At 42.3% G+C, this 17,700-nt stretch overlaps 2 protein-coding genes across 3 annotated transcripts; both read left to right on the top strand.

The window, feature by feature from the left end:
* Positions 1–654: 654 nt before the first annotated feature.
* On the top strand, positions 655–8,667 carry mlf2 (myeloid leukemia factor 2). Of its 2 annotated transcripts, none has more exons than XM_022215531.2 (9): positions 655–1,234; positions 2,262–2,276; positions 2,363–2,474; positions 2,562–2,597; positions 3,928–3,981; positions 4,081–4,209; positions 4,419–4,578; positions 5,630–5,834; positions 8,221–8,667. In XM_022215531.2, the coding sequence occupies exons 1-9, from the start codon at positions 1,191–1,193 to the stop codon at positions 8,222–8,224; spliced, it is 759 nt and encodes a 252-aa protein (XP_022071223.1). In that variant the 5' UTR covers positions 655–1,190; the 3' UTR covers positions 8,225–8,667. The 2 variants fall into 2 exon arrangements, with proteins under 2 accessions (XP_022071223.1, XP_022071221.1); XM_022215529.2 differs by having other exon boundaries at positions 660–1,234; positions 5,630–5,842.
* A 1,308-nt stretch (positions 8,668–9,975) lies between these two features.
* Positions 9,976–17,658, top strand: LOC110966242 (gamma-enolase-like). The gene is made up of 13 exons (XM_022215541.2): positions 9,976–10,079; positions 10,381–10,466; positions 10,551–10,646; positions 10,741–10,799; positions 13,603–13,672; positions 13,787–13,920; positions 14,468–14,690; positions 14,758–14,955; positions 15,367–15,443; positions 15,569–15,693; positions 15,772–15,880; positions 16,225–16,283; positions 16,369–17,658. Exons 1-13 carry the CDS (start codon positions 9,991–9,993, stop codon positions 16,436–16,438), a joined length of 1,395 nt encoding a protein of 464 aa, XP_022071233.2. The 5' UTR covers positions 9,976–9,990; the 3' UTR covers positions 16,439–17,658.
* The last annotated feature ends 42 nt before the right edge of the window (positions 17,659–17,700 follow it).

The following is a 17,700-nucleotide window of genomic DNA, read 5'->3' as shown; positions in this document are numbered from 1 at the left end:
TCTTTTTTAGATTCAGGTGTATATTTAAGATTTTATTTCAGAGAAGTATTTCTTTCTTTATTTAGCTATTTAGTCACGGGATTATTCCTTTCTTTATTAATTTATTCAACAGGAGTGTTTCGTCATTTCTTATTTTATTTCATAAAATATTTATTAATTTAATAGAAATACTTATTGCACAAGTTATCTATGTATTTTTATTAGTTAAATGTATGATTTTTTATGTTGTCACTTTTTGGTTCTATTTAATCATTTATTTGCAAGTTTCCATGTTATATTCTCTCACATTTTATGTCTCTTTGCCTTTATTTGCTCCACGGTTTTAAAAATTTGCATTTATGTATATATTTGTGTTTCTTTATTAGGAAATTTTGTTTATTATATTTTTATATTTATTTGTATATTTAAGAAATTATTTCAGAGGAGTATTTCTTTATTTTTAAAGCTATTTAGTATGAGATTATTCCTTTATTCATTCATTTATTCAACAGTGACATTTTGTCATTTTGTCATAAAATATTCACTAATTTCCTAGTAGTATTTATTTTCATTCATAGGTGTGCGTGTATCCAAATCATTCTGAGAAACCACGCTGTCAACGTCAGCCTTTAGCTCCGATGCTAACGTGCTATTTAATATTAAATGAAGCGGTGCAGTGTTAGCTCGGATGCTAATTCGTAATTTATTTAATATTGAACAAAGCCATGCAATGTTAGCCGTTAGCTCTGATGCTAACCTGTTATTTATTTAAATATTGACAAAAGCGGTACAGTGACAGTCATTGGCACAGATGCTAACTTGCTATTTATTTATTATTAAATCGAGCAGCGCAGTGTTAGCCGTTAGCTCCCATTGCTAACTTGTTATTTATTTAATATTGCATAAAGCGGTGCGGTGACAGCCGTTAGCTCCGATGCTAACGTGTTAGCCTCGCTGCTTCCCTTTGTCACAGAGCTGACTTCCGTCTTGATGTTGGCTCCAGGTTTCTGCAATCTGTGGTCCGCTCAGACTCTCAGCTGTCCGCCGCGGTGCTGAACGTTAGTTTATGGTTCGGTGTTTTGGTGAAGAAGACGGTTGAAGCTGCCCCGTTGTGCCCGTTTTGACTTTTATCCGCTTGGCTTCGTGAGGAATCGGCTGTTTACTTAGCTGTTAGCTGGCTAGCATCAGCCAGCTGAGCGGAACCACCGAGCATGTTTCGGTTCTTGAATGACGTTGACGAAGACCCCTTCATGATGTGAGTTTTTACTGCATGTGTCACCTGTCTGTGCTTTCTAAACCTGATGCTTCAGGTCCAGTCAGGTGGTTCCGTTACCTTGAGGCAGGTAGCTGGAGCCAGCTGTGGCCTACTGAGCTCCTCCATGTTGGCAGACAATAACAAAAAGAAGCTGTCAGTGTTGAGCACAATCTGGTTCATCCGTCAGCAGCAGGTTTAATATTAGCTTATATATATAGTAAATCAGTATGGTCATAGATGACATTATTGTTTCATTAATTCTGATTTTTTTTTCACTAACATTTCTCAGAAAGTGCGAGTCTTCATCTCTAACACACACAGGCTCATTATTAGTGTGAAAGAACAGCATTTTATTGAAATCATCACTGTAGAGAAAAAAGACACAAAAACAACCATTTCACTATTAACCTCAGTTCAGAATGTTAAATATAATTTGCATTTAATTACTGATTTAAGAGTAATCTGATGCTGCATGATGGAAAAAAAATGTTGTTTTTCTGTGGTTATATATTGAAAAAATACTGCAAATGTCTGCAGATGACTTGAATGGATATAGTTAATCATTCTAGAAGAACTGGAGTACATCTGTAGAGAAAATAAAGTTGATATTAACAAAAGAAGAAAACAGCAGTTTGGTGTAACTCTGACAAAAGACAACAGAATAGTTTTTATGTTTGCATTCATTCAGATCTATCCGTCCAGTCTCCATGCAGAGCTCTATGCGGCTGATTTAGACACAGATTTGGCTTCTGTAGCTGAAATATTTACTGTCAATTGATGTATTTTTGCAGTTGAATCTTCATTTTTAGCAGAAAGTCTGCACAAAACTCCATAGCATGTGGATCAGGAATGCTGTTTTTACAAAAAACATTTAAGAAAACATGAGATTTAAAAAAATGAAATTAAATCAAATAAAGCCCATGTATATAACCAATGTACATGTAATACAATAAGATACTGTACATAAATACTGTTAGATATCCTATACATGATAAAGCTGACCAGGTTTCCTCTCTGTATGTTTCAGATTACCCTCCCCTATGTAAGTAGAGTTCACACCAACACACTCAGTCATTTCACATGAAGCATAAACAACAGAAACTGATAAAAACATGTGATTTCTTGCAGGGATCCATTTGCAGCTCACCGGCAGCAGATGAGGAGTCTGTTTGGACCCTTCGGGATGGATCCTTTTCCTCTCGCCCCCCAGATGCAGCCACATCGTGCACCTCGCAGACAGGTATGATCCCGCGTTTGACTACTGCACGTTTATTTGTTGTGTTTTTTTTTTAAGTTTTGGTGCTTTAAATGTGCATTTATTTTCTAGGCTGGTCCACTGGCTCCGTTTGGCATGATGGGAATGGTGAGTAACAGATTCTCTGACCTCCTTTGATAACCAAATAAACAGGAATTGTGAGTTTAAAAGTCTATCAGGTTCACATAAAATATGCATTAATTATTCCGCCACACATCTGTGGAGATGAGGTGTCAATAGGTGAGCACCTTGGAGGGAATCTGTGGCGCATTTTTTTCATTTTTTTTAACTTTTTTAACCCTCAAAAACTTTTTAAAAATCACCAAAATGACACAAGTTGTCGACCAGAAACTGGACGATAAAAGCTCTTTATTCGACATGTCTCCTTTAAAAATTTATCTCCGAAATACAGCATTTACTCCACATTCAATAAAAAACTGAAGATTGTTCCCTCGTCAGTACAACTGGTTCTCTAAGAGTGACTCCATTGCAGTAGATTATCAAATCCTAACCTACATCCAGCAATAGATGATCTAACCCTAACATTCAACCAACAATAGATTATCTGACCTTAACCCTACAGTAGATTATCTAACCTTAACCCTACAGTAGATTTTCAAACCTTAACCCTACAGTAGATTTTCAAACCTTAACCCTACAGTACATTATCTAACCTTAACCGTACAGTAGATTTTCTAACCTCAACCCTACAGTAGATTTTCTAACCTCAACCCTACAGTAGATTATCTAACCTTAACCCTACAGTAGATTATCTAACCTTAACCCTACAGTAGATTTTCTAACCTTAACCCTACAGTAGATTATCTAACCTTAACCCTACAGAAGATTATCTAACCTTAACCCTACAATAGATTATCTAACCTTAACCCTACAGTACATTATCTAACCTTAACCCTACAGTAGATTATCTAACCTTAACCCTACAGTAGATTTTCTAACCTTAACCCTACAATAGATTATCTAACCTTAACCCTACAGTAGATTATCTAACCTTAGCCCTACAGTAGATTATCTAACCTTAACCCTACAATATGAAGAGACATTAGGACCAGAGTTTTAACATCTGTGGAAACATGTCGATTCCAGGATTTTACTTTTTTTTTCAATAAATAATCCTAGAAATTAAACTTGTTCCTACCATTCTAATTGAGTCTGACTGACAGAAGAGGTTTCTGAGTTCTCTGTCCTTCTTCGTGTTGTTCTGGTTCCACAGATCTGCAGAACTTTTGATTGAAACATGAACCACAGAGAGTTAAAATAAGATGGAGATAAAAACACTGAGCGGCTGTTTAGGGTTCAGAGGGTTAAAGATTGTGATTCCTTCTGTTATTCTGCCAACAAAAACTGTCTCACTGAATGTTTGAGTTTGTCTTAGACTCAGTTAAAGTTTGATCCAAGGATCTTGTGGATGTTTCAGGGAGGCGGCTTCATGGACATGTTTGGAATGATGGGAGAGATGATGGAAAACATGGTGAGTGCTTCCGTCAGTTGTTGTTCAAATCAACAGAAATTATTTACCGTAACGACTGAAAACTGTGTCTGAACAGAGCCTCATTTTCTGTCCTCGTAGGAAAGAATGTCTGGTTCTCCAAACTGCCAGACGTTCTCCTCCTCCACAGTGATCTCCTACTCGTCTGGAGACATTGGAGCTCCCAAAGTGTACCAACAGACCAGCGCCACGAGAACGGGCCCTGGAGGGGTACGTAGTTAGAGCTGGGTACAGTGGTAGTTATGGCTCCTATCCAGGTTGTTTCCTCCTGACCAGATCCTTGCTGGTGTTGAATCTACTAAAAGCAGGAATGTAGAATTGCTGACCTGTGCTCTCACCAGTGAACGCATCGTGTAGTGTGAATATTTCAGCCTTCATCCAGACAAAAGCTTACAGTGACTCTAACCTTCGTCCTGCAGATCCGTGAGACGCGACAGTCGATGAGGGACAGTGAAAGCGGCCTCGAGCGTCTCGCCATCGGACACCACATCGGCGATCGAGCACACATCATGGAGCGTTCTCGGAACCGCCGCACTGGAGACCGCGAGGAACGACAGGACTACATCAACCTCGATGAGAGTGAGTCAGTGCTGTGGCCAGCTGACCTGCGCTCTAACAGAAGAACGTATATTTAACATTAATTTAACCCTGAGAGAACCTCAGGCACTGTTTACATTTACATCCCTTCTTCTCTAAGTTTTTACTGCCGTCACGTGTCGAGTGAATCTGCACAGCTTGACCTTTTTAACAGTTGTTTGATAAAACAACTGATTTAATACAGTTTATAACTCAGATTTGATCACAGTTAGAACCAGCGTTCACCTTGTGTGTCCTTCTTGTTGAAAGAAAAGCAGTTTTTTCCAATGAAGATAACATTAAATGAATGATAAATCACACATTGTAGACATTGTTGATGTGGTAAACGACTATTCTAGCTGGAAACAGCTGATTTTTAATGGAATATCTCCATAGGGGTACAGAGGAACATTTCCAGCAACCATCACTCCTGTGTTCTAATGCTACATTGTGTTAGCTAATGGTGCTGAAAGGCTCATTGATGATTAGAAAACCCTTGTACAGTTATGTTAGCACATGGATAAATGTGGGAGTTTTCATGGAAAACATGGAATTATCTGGATGAGCCCAGACTTTTGAACGGTAGTGTAGATCAGATAATACTTTGAGCTTTGTGTTAAAAAATATACACAAAATATTCCTTATTTGTCGTCTCTGAATGGGGGCTGCTGTAGCTAAACGCTGAAATATTGACAATTATTTCCATCGATCACATCATTTCCATTTTCTAAATCAGTTTCCCACCATCGTGGTTCTGATGTTTCTAGAATCTCCTCATAGTTATGAAGGAGATCAGTGCTGCAGCGGTTTAGACTGACAGACATGTAAAAACAAGATCATTTTCTAAGTTTGTTCTCTTGATATAAACAATCTGAATAGCTGAGTCTGTTGTGAAAATGACAAATAAATGATGCGTTTTGTTGTAATGATTAGGATAAGAGCAGAAAGGTGTGAAGTAGTCAAAACAGCCTCAGAGAGTTAAAGAAGTTCTGCCTTCAGTTTGAAATGTTACTGAAGAACTGATTGTTATCTTAAACTTTGCGTCTGTTCTCAGGTGAGGCTGCGGCGTTCGATGAGGAGTGGAGGAGGGAGGCGGGCAGGTACGTTCCTCCAAACCGAGCGCTGGACTACGGCCGGGACCGACGAGCAGCAGGTCAGCAGCTGGCGCTGACCGCCGCCCCGAGCTCCACGCCGCCCCCGGGTCACCGACACGAGTCCCCGAGACACCGCCAGCCCCAGACCCGCCCACGCTACGACTGGTGAGGAGGTACGACACACTTTATTAGTAGTAGTAGTTTTAGTGTTTATATCAGTCCTTTCTCAGTTCAAAAATCACAGAAGCTGCAGTTCAGGATCATTTACAAAGAACCCAGTTTATTTTTCTTTTTATTACTTTATTTACTGCAGAATGTGTGATCCTGAGCTGCTGCTGAACCATGACGGATGTTTATTGTATTTTACTATTATTACTTTACTAGTTTCAGTAAAAATTAAAATGTAATAATACATCAGTTTCTATCTTTACGTTAGAATGTGAAGCAGGTGATATTTTGATGTGGGAATAACCCATCACGTGTTTTAAATCTATTACACAGTGAATATTAATTGGAAACTTTAAAAATTTAGATCACAGATCTTTTAGAAAAACCTCAACTGAATATTTTCTGTTCAGTCTCAGTTTAAAGTATGTTGGCTGGATTTCAGGACAGAACAGTGAAAAACAAGTGAAGCTCTTCAGGTTTCATTCTGTTTGTTTTTGCTCTGAAATAGAATGTGCTTTATTAATTTATGTATCTGAAGTTCAAGTGTTAGAACTCTTTACTGAAACGACAGAGATCTGCTCACTTCACCGTCTTCAAAAACAGTGAATTCGTTGTGAGCTTTATTTTGAAGGTGATCCCGTTGAGTTTAGTTTGACTCATAGTAGAGTTTTAGGTTTTATTTTGAAAAGAGGTCAGTGGAATTCTACATCTGGACATTTCTCTGTTATTTTAATTCATGGATTATCGTCTGTCTGTTAGTTGTACCTGCAGCAGGTCACAGGGGGAGGAGCCTATCTCAGGTGTCCACTAGGGCTGGACCTGAATATCCGAATATTCATTCGCTACGGCGGTATCCAGATATTAATTTTGGTATCCGAATATTCGTGCCCCCCCCCAGTCGGACGTTACTGGGCGGAATAAATATTCGGCGTTACTGTCTTCCCTCCGTTTTCGGCCCACATCGGCTCATATCGGCTCATCCTGTCGTGTGATCACATAGACATATACACATATGTCTATGTGATCACCCCCTCCTCCCCCCAGACAAAAATAGGAATATTCGGAGCTCGTCTTTTCCCTCCACCTTCGGCCCACATCGGCTCAGCTCAGCTCCTCCATTCGTGTTTGTTACCACCACCTGAATGTCCGGGTTGCTGCCGACTCTGACGTCACGCTTCACTTCGTTGCATAAACACAAGACAAGATGCTGAAGACCTCTGCTGTTTGGGAATTCTTCAGTTTAACTGAAGACAAAACGAAGGCAAAATTTGGACCCGGGAAACCAGACAAACGAATCCGAATATTCGGGCCGTCTCCGCCACAAGTCCACCCCATCGGACGTTACAGGCCGGAACGAATATTCGGATATTCGTCTTTATTAGGGCCCGAATATCCAGAGGCCAGAAACCACTATTCGGGCCAGCCCGACTGTCCACATTCATCCATGCTCCTTCAGTCTCCTAGCCTAGCCGCGCTAGACAACCCACGGCAACAAATTTAATTCTCTGCCAGGGTGGGTCTAGTTACCCTCCATAAGGCTCGAGGCTGGATTCTCCTAAAACTGGCCGGACCAATCACCATGAAGTGTAGAGTCAGAAGGCGGGCGTAACGAAGTGACGACAGAGGCGAGATGATTCTGACAGAAACAACCGGCGCACAATAAACAGTTATCTTTCGACTCTGCTTTGGCCACAGCCCTTAAAGATTTGAAGCTAAAATTCAACTTGAAAGATAAACAAAGGACGGCACTGAAGTGTTTCATTGAGAAGAAAGACGTATTTGGACTTATGCCGACGGGATATGGCAAATCCTTAATATACCAGTTGGCTCCGCTGGTTGGGAAGCTAATGGGACTTAGCCACAATCCGCCGGTGCTCTAGGAACTCCGTCAGCCTATTCGTTGCGTTGATTGGTTGTATACCTACCCAATTGCTGCAGAGTGATTTGATAGACAACATTTTAGCCCGCCTCCCTCCCTGTCGAGAGTTCCCTAGACCCTTGTGCCGTCAGAAACATGGGTTTAGCATGGCTAGGCTATCAGTCTCCACCAACAGTCCTCCAATAATCGTGTAAATCTTCTACATTAACCTCATAGTTTAAAACCAGTCAGTGTTGTTGGTCAGTAGATCTGATGAACAGCAGCTTTATAATAGGACTAGGTTTTAACAGGCACTACAGATGTAATATGATTTTTTTTTGGCAGTCAGTCAAGTGCAAAAGCTTTCAGTATTAATATAATAGTTACGGATATAAACTCGTCTTTGATCGCTGCATCAGCTGGAGTTAAACTCGACTCTCAGTGCAGTTTTAAATCCATACCCAGGTTTGGCATTAAACAGGATATCCAGATGTGCTGACCTCTGGCGCTGCGTTGTCCCTGCAGGTGAACCGCTCAGCGAGGAGGCGACCGATGGAAGGAGTTGAGGGAAGATTTCCCCAAAGCTGTGAACCACGCTGAAGACGGAAGTTGATGATCGTCACAGCTGCCGTCGTAAATGTTTGATATGACTGGACTGTCTGTACATGAGCCACATATAACACACACACACACACACCTCCACCTGTAGCTACATCACAGCTTCTACTGTTACACACATACAGACTCCTGTACGCAGGCATAACTACACTCACTTTATATAGAAATACTCATTTCAGACTTGACATGTGTCTTTGCCCGCTGCACTAAAGTGCTCAGTATACAGTACATCTGCTGTACAGTCCATTTTATGTTTGTGAAGACACTAGTGTGTCGGTGAATTGAATTGTATACTGTTAACTAATTAATCTAACTAAATAAAAGTTCATTAAACATTGTTAGATAAATGCCGAAGGTGTCTGTGTTGATGTGTCGTTGAATCCTCTGATTAAAGAAGGTTTGAAAGGAAAAATCTTTTAAAATCTGCCACAAAGGAAGCAGATTTGGTAAAAGAAGAGACGAGGAAGCTGTGAATAAATGTAAATATTAAATGTCTGTGGTATGAACTGTGTTGGTGAGGATTGTGGACACTCGGAAATGTGTTTTATGGGTTTTTTTTTTTTTTTTTTTTTACATTTTTGTCAAAGAAATAATGATTTCCGTCATTCTGGATCCTCTTCATGTTCTGGTTCCACAGAGCTGCAGGATTTTAGATGAAAAATTTGTTAAAATGAGACACAAACTGCTCAGAGTTTAAAGGTTCAGTCTGTTTATTTTTGCACCTAAATGAGTTTTATTTGGATGTTTGCCTTCTGGTTGTTGGTTCTTAGTAGCTGAACGGTGTGAATCTGTTGATGCGGTTCTTCTGAACGCAGGATTCAGTCACGCTGTTCTTCCATGTTCCTCCACGTTGCGACATGCTGCCCCGTGTTCTTACAAGTTCCTCAATGTTGCTCTGGGTTGTTGCATGCTCTTCCATGTTTCATCATGTTTGTCCACGTTGCTCCATGTTCTTACATGTTGCCCCATGTTCCTCCATGTTCTTACGTGTTCTTAGATGCTGCTCCATGTTGCTCCGTGTTCCTCCATGTTCCTCCGAGTTCTTCCATGTTGTTACGTGTTCCTCCATGTGGCTCCACGTTCCTTTATGTTCCTTCATGTTTCTCCATATTCCTCTGTGTTCCTCCATGTTCTTACGTGTTCCTCCATGCTCCTCCATGTTGCTCCGTGTTCTCCCATGTTCCTCCATGTTCCTCCGTGTTCTTCCATGTTCCTCCATATTGTTACGTGTTCCTCCATGCTCCTCCGTGTTCTTCCATGTCTGCAGGTCATGTGACGTCCAGAACAAACATGCAGCCAGTGAAGAACTTTGTGTTTTTTTTTTAAATTTCTCCCTCACTGAGCTCCTGAAGTATCTGTAATTACATGTGACTATTTTTAAAGCATCCCTGCAGCAGCTCTGTCACATATCACCTGTTCTACCTGCCTACTTTAATCCTCATCAGCTGATCTTAGCTCTGATGTTTCCTCCTCAGCTTCCTTCGTTCTCCATCTGCTGCCTGATGTCTGCAGGTGAAGCTCAGAGATGTTTCCATGTTTCCTCCAGAGCCTCAGTGTCGAGATAATAAATGAACAAAGCGACTCGTAGCTGCAGATTAGAAGCCGTTAAACTCTCACATCAGACCTCCATGTATTCTGCTACCCTGTCCTTTCCTCCTCCTCCTCCTTCATCCTCCAATGACTCACTCTCTCCCCTCCCCCTCCTCCGTCCTCTCATTCGCCCACATCCTCACTTCCTCCTCCATCAGGCTTCAAACAGGCTGCAGGTAACGTTAACACACATCCATCCATTTCTTTTCCTCGTCCTGCTGCTGTTTTCTGTCATCTTTTCGACTGAAGCTGCTCTGAAGGGCTGACGGCTCATTTTAAACAGGTAGGAATGATTTTCCGTCCGTGTGTCGGAGCGTCTTCCCTGCTTCCAGCTCTCCATCGCTTGGTTGCGTCACTGTGAGCAGAGTGTGAATCCTGACGAGTGTGGAAATGAAGCTGCATGTTTGTTTCCTCCTCATCCTCCTCTAATCTGCATGATTTCATGGTCCAGGTGTTTAAATGTTCTGTTTTTTCCAGGATGTCTGTAGTGAACATTGTTGCCAGGGAGATCCTGGACTCCAGAGGAAACCCCACCGTGGAAGTGGATCTCCATACAGCCAAAGGTTAAAAAATACATGCGTGAGGTTCTATTCATGAAGGAATTCCTCCTGTTTGACCTTCACCTCATACCTGAACCTTCTGTCCAGGTCTGTTCAGGGCTGCTGTTCCCAGTGGAGCTTCGACTGGGATCTACGAGGCTCTGGAGCTCCGAGATGGAGACAAGACTCGCTACAAAGGCAAAGGTGAGCTTCAAACATGAATTCTCTTGTCTTGTCTTGACCTCTCATGCTGTTTGTTGTTGGACTGACTGGTTCCTGTTGTGTCCTGATGCTGAAGGTGTGACGAAGGCTGTAGCTCACATTAATGACACTCTCGGACCGGCACTCATCCAGTCTGTGAGTAGATAATGCAGTTTACTACAGCAGTGAGTGTGAAATATCACTCAGATGTCAAATGATTCATGACAGCATCGCTTTTCAATAACTGCAACATTCATAATTATTATATTGAGATCCCTGGACTGTGTCTATGTCTGCATCGTGACTCCATATGGAAAAGAACTGAACAGAGGAAGAGAAAAATCTGACTGAGAGACTCAACAAAGATGGAAAAAGATCCAGGAAGATCAGTGAGCAACTAAACAACAGTGAAGCACAGAGTCAGCAGGAATCAGGAGGTCTAGAAGGAGTCATAGTACCACTAATCAGGAGGTCTAGAAGGAGTCATAGTTCCACTAATCAGGAGGTCTAGAAGGAGTCATAGTACCGCTAATCAGGAGGTCCAGAAGGAGTCATAGTTCCACTAATCAGGAGGTCTAGAAGGAGTCATAGTACCACTAATCAGGAGTTCCAGAAGGAGTCATAGTACCACTAATCAGGAGGTCTAGAAGGATTCATAGTACCACTAATCAGGAGGTCTAGAAGGAGTCATAGTACCACTAATCAGGAGGTCTAGAAGGAGTCATAGTACCACTAACCAGGAGGTCTAGAAGGAGTCATAGCACCGCTAATCAGGAGGTCTAGGAGAAGTCATAGCATCGCTAATAATGGGGGTCTAGGAGGAGTCATGGCACCGCTAGTCAGGAGGTCTAGGAGGAGTCATAGCACCACTAATCAGGAGGTCTAGAAGGAGTCATAGCTTCGCTAATCAGGAGGTCTAGAAGGAGTCATAGTACCACTAACCAGGAGGTCTAGAAGGAGTCATAGTACTACTAACCAGGAGGTCTAGAAGGAGTCATAGCTTCGCTAATCAGGAGGTCTAGAAGGAGTCATAGTACCACTAACCAGGAGGTCTAGAAGGAGTCATAGCACCACTAATCAGGAGGTCTAGAAGGAGTCATAGTACCACTAACCAGGAGGTCTAGAAGGAGTCATAGCTTCGCTAATCAGGAGGTCTAGAAGGAGTCATAGTACCACTAACCAGGAGGTCTAGAAGGAGTCATAGCACCACTAATCAGGAGGTCTAGAAGGAGTCATAGCACCGCTAATCAGGAGGTCTAGAAGGAGTCATAGTACCACTAACCAGGAGGTCTAGAAGGAGTCATAGCACCACTAATCAGGAGGTCTAGAAGGAGTCATAGCACTGCTAATCACGAGGTCTAGGAGGAGTCATAGCACCGCTAATCAGGAGGTCTAGAAGGAGTCATAGCACCACTAACCAGGAGGTCTAGAAGGAGTCATAGTACCACTAATCAGGAGGTCTAGAAGGATTCATAGTACCACTAACAGGAGGTCTAGAAGGAGTCATAGTACCACTAATCAGGAGTTCCAGAAGGAGTCATAGTTCCACTAATCAGGAGGTCTAGAAGGAGTCATAGTACCGCTAATCAGGAGGTCCAGAAGAAGTCATAGTTCCACTAATCAGGAGGTCTAGAAGGAGTCATAGTACCACTAACCAGGAGGTCTAGAAGGAGTCATAGCACCGCTAATCAGGAGGTCTAGGAGAAGTCATAGCATCGCTAATAATGGGGGTCTAGGAGGATTCATGGCACCGCTAGTCAGGAGGTCTAGGAGGAGTCATAGCACCGCTAATCAGGAGGTCTAGAAGGAGTCATAGCTTCGCTAATCAGGAGGTCTAGAAGGAGTCATAGTACCACTAACCAGGAGGTCTAGGAGGAGTCATAGCACCGCTAATCAGGAGGTCTAGAAGGAGTCATAGCTTCGCTAATCAGGAGGTCTAGAAGGAGTCATAGTACCACTAACCAGGAGGTCTAGAAGGAGTCATAGCACCACTAATCAGGAGGTCTAGAAGGAGTCATAGCACCGCTAATCAGGAGGTCTAGGAGGAGTCATAGCACCGCTAATTCTAGGAGGAGTCATAGCACCGCTAATCAGGAGGTCTAGAAGGAGTCATAGTACCACTAACCAGGAGGTCTAGAAGGAGTCATAGTACCACTAATCAGAGCTCCTAAAATGACTCCACAGACAGTGAACTTCTTCCACAATCAAGCTGTAAAAACAGACTTCAGCTGTTTCAGACTTGGATCAGGGGTTCTCAATGGAAACCAGAGTTAGTGTGAAGCTCAGACAGTGAGAAGGAACCTTCAGAACATCAACCTCTATGGATGGAGGACAAGAACTGAACCTGGTTGCTGCTCAGAACTAAACTTCCTGATGAATGTTTGCTGAAGAACATGAGAAGAAGCCTGATGGATGTTGGAGAACATTCTTTGGTCAGATGAAGATAAATGAGTTCAGATGGAGTCCAGATGTTTGGTGTGAACCTGACCAGGACTACCACAGTGGATGCATGGTCCTGACAGTGAAGCACGGAGGTGGAAGTGTGATGATATCCAAAGAACATCATCACACAAGAGCTTCTCCACTAGAAGACAGTGTGAATCCTGAACCCAACAGAACCTTTATGTTTTCCAGAGAAAGGTAGAGCAACACAACGCCTGAAGCAAAGAGCAGCTGAATAAAACAGTGAAGAACATGAGAAGAGGTGAACAGAAATGAGAGCACTCTGGTTTCCTTCATGCTGAGGATTGAGTCTGTCATCAGAAATAAAGGAGGACATACGAAGGACTGAAGGAACCAAAGAACCTCAGGAACCAAAGGACTTATATATAAAATACATATAAAATATATATTTTACAAGTGATATTGTACAGACAAATACCCGCTGCTGTTGTGTTCCGTGTATTCTGCAGATAACAGTAGAGAAACGTTGTAAGTGTGACCTTTGTTCCTCCATCAGGGGATCTCTGTGCTGCAGCAGGACAAACTGGACAACATGATGATTGAAATGGACGGCACTGACAACAAATGTAAGCCCGACTGAGTCTCCTAATGCTGTAAATGTGCACTGACATGTTTCTGCACCGCTGAGCTGCTGCTGCTGCTGCATGCATGATGCGAGCTGCTGCTTCTGTTTCCTGCAGCTAAGTTTGGGGCCAATTCTATTCTGGGAGTGTCGCTGGCTGTATGCAAAGCTGGCGCAGCAGAGAAAGGTGTCCCCCTGTACCGTCACATCGCTGATCTGGCAGGAAACGGAGAGCTGGTCCTCCCAGTTCCTGTGAGTTTTTTTCTGTTTTACTGGGTAAAAATGTGATTCTGCTTAACAGACCTGAATGAAATATATATTTACTCTGCCAAGGAATGCGAATGTGTTCTGTGACGATTGACGTTGGTTTGTCCATCTGTCTGTCTGTCAGCAACATTACTCAATAACAGACTAACGGATTTGGATGAAATTTTCAATGAAGCTCAGAAATGACACAAGGACCAAATGAGTAGATTTTGGCAGTGATGCGGCTTATAGTCTGGATTTATGGATTTGTTAAAGATTTCTGTATTATTGCCAGATAGCGGCATGGCGTCACTGTAACCATGACAACAAGTGAACACTGCATCAGCTGCCTGCTGACGATCACGATTGAACCTACTAAAAATCCACCACTGCGAACCACAAATTTTTTTAAAGATTTCATCCATTGGAAATCATCCAATGACTGAGCAGCCTTGGCGGAGTGCTGCCCTGTAATTAATTAATTGAAATCAATGTATTAAAGTCCCAGCCCTAATTTATATATCAATATCTCCTCTCACCTGCCCCCCGTCAGGCCTTTAATGTGATCAACGGTGGCTCTCATGCTGGGAACAGACTAGCCATGCAGGAGTTCATGGTGTTACCTGTGGGGGCGGAGTCTTTCCGTGACGCCCTGCGTGTGGGGGCGGAGCTCTACCAGACTCTGAGGACTGTCATCAAGGAGAAGTACGGTCAGGACGCCACCAACGTGGGAGACGAAGGAGGGTTTGCCCCGAACATTCAGGAGAACAGTGAAGGTGAGTTTGGCTCCTCCTCCTTCGTCGGGTAACCAGATCACCTGATAACCTGCCGTGTCTTCATCAGCCCTGGAGCTCATTAAGACGGCCATAGAGAAGGCCGGCTTCACCGATAAGGTGGTGATTGGGATGGATGTTGCCGCCTCAGAGTTCTTCAGCGAGGGGAAGTACGATCTGGACTTCAAGTCTCCACCAAACGCTGCCAGAAACATCAGCGGTGAGGAGCTGGCTGCCATCTACCAGGGCTTCATCAACAACTACCCAGGTGAGCTTCTGTGTTTGCCTGAGGTCCCAGAAACTTCTGGATGTTCCCTAAACGCCTCACAGTCATCAGTAGATACTGCAGTTTCCAGATGTTCCCTAAATGCCTCACAGTCATCAGTAGATACTGCAGTTTCCAGATGTTCCCTAAACGCCTCACAGACAGAGAAGCCTCTCGTCTCCATCTAGTCTCCAGTTATTGTACAAACAGCAGAAAAAATTCTGACCTGATGTGTTCGAGTTCATTCGTCCTATTTCAGATGTAGATGCTAAAACATTCATATATAAAATCACCTTTTATACAGAAACTGATCTGCAGCTTCTCCTGTTACAAGGTTTGAACTACAGAGCAGATTTAGCAGCAGGATCAAGTAGAACTTTGCTGTTGCTGAGCTCAGCTTCTGTCTTCCTTCAGTGGTTTCTATTGAAGATCCTTTCGACCAGGACGACTGGCCTGCTTGGTCTCAGTTCACGGCCTCAGTGGGGATCCAGGTGAGAAATCGCAGGTTTACCTGGAGGTGGATCACATTAACAAAGAATGGTCCCCATTTATGTTGTACTAGAACTGGTAAAGATCAGCATCAGCAGATCTTTGAGTGTGTAACTTTGCTGTGCAGATCGTTGGAGACGACCTGACGGTGACGAACCCTCGCAGGATACAGCGAGCCGTGGACGAAAAGGCCTGCAACTGTCTGCTGCTCAAAGTCAACCAGATCGGTTCTGTTACTGAGGCCATCAAAGCGTGAGTCCGTTCTGCGTTTAATGCAACAACATGCTGCGTTCAGGAGCTGCACCGCATTTATTATCCTCATGTTATCAGGTGTAAGCTGGCTCAGGAGAACGGCTGGGGGGTGATGGTCAGCCACCGCTCTGGAGAAACAGAGGACACCTTCATAGCCGACCTGGTGGTTGGTCTCTGCACCGGACAGGTAACACACATACACACAACACCGAGAGGAAAATCAAAGCTACTGGATGAATAAAATAAATGCAGCATGGATCAGAAACTGTGAACAGAGGAGCAAGTTGTTGGAGATCCATTCAGCATGGAGAAACATCTTTCTACTGATGATGAGCAGAGAAGAGAGGAAAAATCTATAGATAGAAAAACATCTACAGTATGAGGAGACAACATTAATACACCAGAATTAAGAGATTTTGAAGAAATATCACAATTTAAGCTCAGACTTGATTGACACCAAAAAGGCAATCAAAAGATGCTGTCTGATTATCAGTTATTGGTAATAAATCTGTGATCTGCAACTTCCTGCAGATTAAAACCGGAGCTCCGTGTCGATCTGAGCGTTTGGCCAAATACAATCAGCTGATGAGGTGAGTTTCACTGCTCCTATAAATGTTCAGATATAAACACGAAATACAGATGATCGCTAACGGCCCTGTGTTGTTTGTGCTTCAGGATCGAGGAGGAGTTGGGGGATCAGGCTCACTTCGCTGGACACAACTTCAGAAACCCGAGTGTCCTCTGAGCGCATCAGCATCATACGTGTCGTGTTTAACAGAAGCAGGTAGATCCTGAATCACCTTAAAGCAGGGGTGTCAAACTCATTTTAGTTCAGGGCCACATCCAGCTTAGTTTGATCTCAAGTGGACCGGAGCAGTAAAATCACAGCATGATAGCCTATGAATAACCACAACTCCTAATGCTTCCTTTGTTTTAGTGCAAAAAAGTACATTCTGAAAATGTTCACATTTATGGAATTTTTTTTTTTCAAAACATCATCATCAGACAACAAAAACAAGACAAAATATTTCAAAAATGAGACACAAAATGACAAATGACACACAACTAAACAAAAATGAGACAAAAAATGATACAAAATAGTTACCACGCGTCAAAAAATGGACAAAAATGGTGACAGTTACAAAAAAGAAACACAAGACAGCACAAGTGAGACAAAAAAGAAACACAAAACGACAAAAACTCGAGACAAACAACAAAATTCGGACAAAAAGACAAAAAACAACAAAATATTACAAAAGTGAGACACAAAACAACAAAAGCGGAAAACAAAATGACAAAGAAATGAGACAAACGACACAAAGCAAAACAAAAAAGAGACAAAAAAATCAGACAGAAAAGTTCTGAAGCGACAAGAAAATGCACAAACGAGACAAAAGCGTGAAACAAAATGACGAAAACATGAGACAAATGATAAAAGACAGAATATATCAAAAAAACAAGACAAAATGTTCGGAAAATGAGACAAAATGACAAAAATGAGAAACAAAACAACAAAAACATGAGACAAATGACAAGTCAGACAAAGAAAACAACAAAAACAAGACAAAATATGACAAAAATGAGACACAAAACAAAAAAACAATCTAGTATTACACTTTATGATTAAAATAACTTCTCATGGTCTAGAAATTATTTTAAATTTATAGTTTACGAATTTACAATCTACAGTTCACGTCTTCTCTTTAATTTTCACACATTACAAAGTGGGCTGGATTGGACCCTGTGGTGGGCCGGTTTTGGCCCACGGGCATCATGTTTGACAACCCTGCCTTAAAGCATCCATAAACCAGGGTCACTGCGGTGTAAAGATCAGTGTGGGAGTCCAGAAAGTGTCCTGATGTTAGTGTGTGTGTCTGTTTGGTCTGTTGTCGTTTCCTCCACAGTTCAGTGAAAACGCTGTTTGTCTGTTCAAGGTGAAACTAAATAAAGTGATGATGTCACTCACCTGAAGCTCCCAGTTTGTTTTCAACAGTTTTAATTGTTCAA

The sequence above is a fragment of the Acanthochromis polyacanthus genome, chromosome 12 (assembly GCF_021347895.1).
Source record: "Acanthochromis polyacanthus isolate Apoly-LR-REF ecotype Palm Island chromosome 12, KAUST_Apoly_ChrSc, whole genome shotgun sequence".
Lineage (NCBI taxonomy): Eukaryota > Metazoa > Chordata > Actinopteri > Pomacentridae > Acanthochromis > Acanthochromis polyacanthus.
This window is presented reverse-complemented; position numbering and strand designations above follow the sequence as displayed.

Bases quoted from the DNA above. Each gene is read 5' to 3' on its own strand.
- mlf2 (XM_022215531.2), top strand. From the start codon at position 1,191: ATGTTTCGGTTCTTGAATGACGTTGACGAAGACCCCTTCATGAT. The intron at 3,982-4,080 runs GTGAGTGCTTCC...CTGTCCTCGTAG, and splicing joins GAGAGATGATGGAAAACATG to GAAAGAATGTCTGGTTCTCC. The intron at 4,579-5,629 runs GTGAGTCAGTGC...GTCTGTTCTCAG, and splicing joins CTACATCAACCTCGATGAGA to GTGAGGCTGCGGCGTTCGAT.
- LOC110966242 (XM_022215541.2), top strand. From the start codon at position 9,991: ATGACTCACTCTCTCCCCTCCCCCTCCTCCGTCCTCTCATTCGCCCAC. The intron at 10,647-10,740 runs GTGAGCTTCAAA...CTGATGCTGAAG, and splicing joins GACTCGCTACAAAGGCAAAG to GTGTGACGAAGGCTGTAGCT. The intron at 14,956-15,366 runs GTGAGCTTCTGT...GTCTTCCTTCAG, and splicing joins CTTCATCAACAACTACCCAG to TGGTTTCTATTGAAGATCCT.